The 6,104-nt window shown below is 32.0% G+C and overlaps 1 protein-coding gene across 1 annotated transcript; it reads left to right on the forward strand.

Moving 5' to 3' along the window:
* Window positions 1–4,923: 4,923 nt before the first annotated feature.
* Window positions 4,924–5,770, forward strand: LOC105767657 (VQ motif-containing protein 8, chloroplastic). The gene has a single exon (XM_012587227.2). The coding sequence runs from the start codon at window positions 5,055–5,057 to the stop codon at window positions 5,616–5,618; it is 564 nt and encodes a 187-aa protein (XP_012442681.1). The 5' UTR covers window positions 4,924–5,054; the 3' UTR covers window positions 5,619–5,770.
* Window positions 5,771–6,104: the final 334 nt, after the last annotated feature.

The raw sequence follows: 6,104 nt of genomic DNA on the forward strand, positions 1-6,104 counted from the left end.
TTACGTGACCAGGGATGGATTTAGTTACGATATATATAACGAAAGTCACATTGGTTTTATGTTAACATAATTAATGGACGATTTTGATTGGATTACCTTTTCTGGATATGATAGTAAAGTTTTGAGCTCATAAAGTTATATAATGACATGTAATTATAAGGTAATCGGTATATATATGTGGTCCAAGTAGGAGATTATTGGGACGTATTGTAACGCCCTAATTTTTTAATTTTATTTCTGTGAATTGTAACACAAATATGTATCTACTTCAGTGGTTAACTGTACTGGGTATGTGTATGAGGTCTTGGGTTCAAGTCCCACTCTTTGGAAAATCCTGTCATTTTGATTCTAGCCTTATCTTTGGTGGGTTGTGTTAGATTTTATCTTTAGCAAACTCATATTAGAATGAGTTTGTTGGTTCAAGAGGTAAGGTGTTACTTACCCTAAGGTCTCGTGTTTGATTCTTTGTGAGAGCGTAGATGATATTTTTGCTTCGATTGTCTGATAGAGGTTCGGTGGAGTTTTGAGTGTGAGGCAGTTGGATGTGGTTAGAGTGTCGAATTTGGTGAGATAAGGTTGTTAGTGGTTAGTGGTTAGTGGGGGAGTGGGGATTATGTGTAATTTTAATTTTATTTTATTTTATTTTCCCTTGTCAAAAAATTTATGACGTTAGTTCTTCTCTCCCTTTTCTTTTCCTCTTTGTTTCTTCTTCTAGTCTTTTCTCTTTACTCCGTTTGACAATCGACTGTGCCAATAATTTCATTGTGATTTTTCGATGGTTTCTCTTTTATTTGGGTAAGTTTTGAAGATTTATTTTGGGTCGCTTTCCTTTTCTTTTGGATTCACGTAGTGATGTAGTTAAGGAAGTTATTTTTTCTTTCTACAAATCTGTGTCGTAGATGAAGGCAGTGAAATAACGAACTTTGCTCTAACGGCTTGATTCAAGGTTTTGGTCGTTTTTGTTAGCGGTAAGTCAGTTTATGAGTTTTTGGTTAAATCGTGTTAGATTTCTACATTGATTGCTTAATCGGTGTTTGGGGTACTGTTTTTAGGTTTTGGAGGTCTCGAGATTGCTTTCGCGTAAAAAATGAATCAGGTGTGTAACGAAAACACGAGAAAATGAGGTTCGACGAAAGCCAAAAAAAGTGGCTTGTCGACGCCACACCGGCGTGTGCCCGACCGTATGGCCGGTCGTATGTGACACATAACCGTGTGGGTCGTACGGGCAAGGGTAATTTTGGCGTGTGGGCCCAAAAGTTTAAAATTTTCCCTAAGGTCCCATAAGTTGTTTCGATCGACTGTAAGGCCTTCCGTAGGGTTGGTAAGGGCAAACAAACCCTAATGCATGATAACTCTCTAATCAGATAAACTAATTTATGATTAAGAAATTAATATGTATGATTTGTCTGTTTTGTAAAAGCATGTATGATTTATGTATGCGAGACATGTTAATTCTGAATATCTGCATCTGTTTATCTGTAATTGTCATCTGTATCTGTATATGGGGTGCGATTTGTATATGTGGAGGAAGTGTTCTGTGAGGTGACATATCGATGATATACTGACAGCTTGTCTGCATACTATTCTGATAAGTGTCATACAGACACTATATGGTGTGTAGGGATGGGTGGGTGTTTTATACCCCACATGGTGTGTTGAGATGGACGGAGATGGTGTGTAGAGGATAAGGGTAGGAATCTGTATATCTGTATGTTCTGAAAATTTGATTCTGATATGATCTGACTCTGCTAGGGACTTATGTCCGGTTCTGTTCTGAAATATTGGATTCTAAATTTTATGCATGTATATTTCCATGAGTTAGACACTGAGTTTATAAAACTCACATCTGTTTGTCTGTTTTGTCCAGGTAATCCTCAGACATAGACGGGTCGGTGCGACAGAGGCTCAGCGGTGACCACCAGTATATAAACTATCTTTTAATTATCAGTTATATATTTTTAATTCTGGTTTTTCTTAAGAGTTTTGTAAATTTTGGACTCTCCGGACTTTTGGACTATTTGTTTTTAACTTTTTGATTTGGATGCGTTTATGATTTCTAAATTGCGATGATTGACAAAACTCGATTTTACACAAACAAATATTTTCTAAAAACACGAACTAGTTTTTCGAGATATAACGATTTTTAAGACTTCCGCTGCAAATTATGTTTTGGTGAAGGAACAAAATAACGACGGTTTTAGTAATGAATATGGAAATAAATAAATTTTGCAGAACTTGGACTCTTCTTAACAAGTAACTATACAAGGTTTTCATCGAAGTGACATTAGTTTCAAAACTCTTCTTCGTAACACTCCCTGATTCGGCCATAACGTCTAGGTCGGGTTTAGGGTGTTACAAATATAGACATCACATATATAATAAAATTAATTACATATTATTATTTACTATCATAATATGTTAGCCCAAATTAAAAGTGATCTAATGTGGTTAAGATTTATTGGGATTTAATTATTAAATAAAGTATGGGTCAAATATGTATAGATACTCTAGTGATTAATTTCTAATTGATGTTGGGCTGATTAGAAATTAGGTCTAATGTGCCAAAGTTATTAGAGTTATGATCCCCAAATTACATACAATCTAACTTTCTAATATCCCATCTTTAGAAAAGAGAGAAACACCTTCTCTATATTATTTGTGTGCTAATTTGGAAGATTAAAACCCCAAGATCCGAAAAATTTCAAAGATTCCATGGACTTAGGTACGCTTCCACATCTAGTTATGTTATTGATTTATTCTTGATGATTTAACATGATAGATCTTGGTTTATTAAGTTTTATTTCAGATTTATTTTACAATTCTAACATATTTAATTTATAAAATAATATTAAAATAAAATTTATGTTAGAAAAATGAGCATTCATTTATTTATACTTTTGTAAGTAATTTTATAAAATCTTACGTATTTTTATTGAAAAATGAACTTTTATTTTTAATTTTAGGAATCAAGATTAAATTGATGTAATATGTAAAGTTGGTGTTTAAATTTATTGAATTTTCTAGAATTAGGACCAAAATAATAGACCTATAAACTTAGGAGGTCTAAATTTATTATACTGCAAATAAAAGGTTTTCGTTAGTTATTTAATACATGAGTGACCAAAATTTAATTTTGATAACGTTAGTGATTAAAATAGAAAATTTTAAATCTAAATGACCAAAATGGGAAAACACTAATAATTGAGCAAATTATTTTATAGTTACCCAAAAATCTAAACCGTGATACTTGAAAAATTGTTTTGGGGAAGGAGAATAAAAAAGTATATTTTTTAATAAAATGCGAAAAACTAAAAGAAAAAACTTAGTAAAGAATAAATTAATCACTATCAAAATAAATGTATATGAAATTGAAGAAATAAAGACAATTAAAGTGTGTATATATAAATGTAACTATGAAAAACATGGCGTGTTAATGTACAACTGCATGAATTTATTTTGATAGGGACTAAAAAGCTGCTAACCTGATAATACAAGGACCTTTTGTGCATTTATTCTATTTAAAACGCAAGCAGCAAATAGTAGACAAAATCACTTTTTCCACTATGAATGACTTTGCTGCCTACCTCAATTTCTTCCTAATTTTATCCTTTTTATCAATTAGTGTTCCGTTCAAATAAACCAGAAAATTAGAATAATTGATGGTCAGTTGACAATTATGCATGGTCTTTAATTTAACACAAGAAATTAAATTATTTAAAGAAAAATATTATGACTGACTTTTTGTCTTATCAATTAATCGATTTTGACTAGCTTAGGTCCCTCTACTTTTTAAATTTCAAACTTCAAGTTCAATTGTTAGCGCTGTTATTTTTTCTTTGTTAAATTTATTGGTTTGACATTTTAAAATATAAAAAGTACTCACCTAGTAGCAATGCAATTAAAAAAATGATGATGTAATGAGCTTAAATTTAACAAAATAGCCTTAACAGTGTTAACAGTTAGACCTGAATTTTGAAATTCCTAAAAATAGAAATATAAGGATTAAATTCCAAAACTGAGAAGAGTATAAGGACCTATGCCATATTTTAACCATCTCATCAAATATATACTATTAAAAAACCTTGAATCAAATATTAGCATAACAAATTTTCAAGATTTCTTTTATTTGACTTCCACTGTTTCTTGAATTAACGCCGGAAGTCAAAGAATCCCCAAATCCTATAACAAGTCTGTACCTCTCTCTGGTAATGGCCCGTCACAAGAAAAACAAAAGAAGGTCAATATTTTATGGAAGAGAAGGCTAAGAAAGAATAATGTTAACCATGAAAAATAATTAAAATACATGACAAACAAGTAATATGAATGTATTAAATATAAAATAATTTAAAATTATTGTTTTGGCCCTTTAAAAATATTAAAATTTTAAATTAATTAAAGTAAAATTGTATTTTAACCCCTAAAATTATGAAATTTTAATTAAAATTAAAATTTAATTTCAACTCCCTAAAAGAATTTCTGGCTTCGCGATGAAATATATAAATGTGATACCCTTATTGTTATAAAGTAATAAAATCAAAAAATGCTGATTGGAGGAATTAATTGTTAATTTTATCATTTTATTATTTAATTATGGTTGAATTGATAGTTTAAGAGATAAAATAAAAGATAAATAATCTCATCGATTGGATTTGTAACCCCATTTGGGAAATACTTTATATTATATGAAGTCAAAAGACTCGTACTAAGTACCGGTAGCTACGCCGTCGTTGGCCGCCAACAAACATGCCCTCTAACCAAAACCAAAATTTCAAACAGGCAATAAAAAATCAAATACTAGCTTTTTGGGAATTATTTTAAGTTGTTTGTCCACTCGAAACCACACATGTTGTTCCTTTAGTTTATTAAGGAGTACTATTCTATACGTTAAGATATAGTTTTCTTCCTTTATTTTCGTCAACGGTCAGAATCGCTGGCTTCACCTCCAATTCATCTCTTATACATCTATGTCTATATATATGTGTTTCTCTCCATTTATATCTCTACCTTAGTAAGTTATAAACATCTTCTTCAGTTTAATTTCACAGGTTTCGAGTATGAGTTCTTTAAATTCCCATGAACGTGCTCCCAGGAAAGAACTGATGATGAACGGTATTCGTCCATCTCCATTGAAGATCAACAAAGGCTCTCATGTCATTCAAAAGCCATCTTCTTCATCAGCTCTTCATCACCCAAAGCAACAACAACAACAGCGACAGGGTCCGCTCATCATTTACACCCATTCCCCCAAGATTATCCACACGCAGGCTCGGGATTTCATGGCCTTGGTTCAAAAGCTTACAGGGCTTTCCAGATCCGATGGTGAAGTTGTTAAGCAAACTGCAGCTCCCCCACCATCGCGACCGCCACACAAGAACAAGATTATTACCAGACAGGAAGATAACGAAACCTCCTCTGCAATTACAAATGATGTCTGCTCGTCTTACGTTGCTACGACTGTGAGTCCTATGAGTCAGTTTCTGGCTGATATGCCTCTCTTTACACCGAGTTCCACAGATTTCTTTTGCTCACCGAGGCCGCCTGCTCAAAAGTTTGCTGATATGGGAACTTTGAACTCACCATCTTTGCTTGAATTCATGAAAGGGCTCCCAGATTACTGAACAAAGGAAGGGTTCTTTTTTATTTTTTATTTTATTTCTTTATCAAATGATGATAAATTGTTTCATGTTCATAGTTGTTGGTTAATTCTCTGTTAATTTGTGATTAAACATCACCTGGATTTAATTCATTCATTTAAACGTCCGAAGCTCAACTGTCCTGATTTCCTTTCAGATCCATTAATTCTTGGTCAATGTTCAAAAGGAAAAAAGTAAACCCTAAATCAGCTCATGCTTCATGCTTATGAGAGACAACTTTAAAACAATTTATGATACGGAACGAAAATTCATTGATTAAATTTTTAAGAAGTGATATTTAATAAATCTATATTTCTAAAAATAAAAAACCTCAATAGTCAACGCTGCAGAATGATATCAAATCTGGTGTTCTACAATAATTCATCAATTCTTGAATGTTTATTTAATAATCCTATAGGATGCTAAAATCTACATGACTCTGTTTCTTACTTTGTTTATATTTGATTTTTC

Source organism: Gossypium raimondii, chromosome 5, assembly GCF_025698545.1.
Source record: "Gossypium raimondii isolate GPD5lz chromosome 5, ASM2569854v1, whole genome shotgun sequence".
Taxonomy (NCBI): domain Eukaryota; kingdom Viridiplantae; phylum Streptophyta; class Magnoliopsida; order Malvales; family Malvaceae; genus Gossypium; species Gossypium raimondii.

What these genes read in the sequence shown, in the direction of transcription:
- LOC105767657 (XM_012587227.2), top strand. Translation starts at nt 5,055, where the DNA reads ATGAGTTCTTTAAATTCCCATGAACGTGCTCCCAGGAAAGAACTGATG.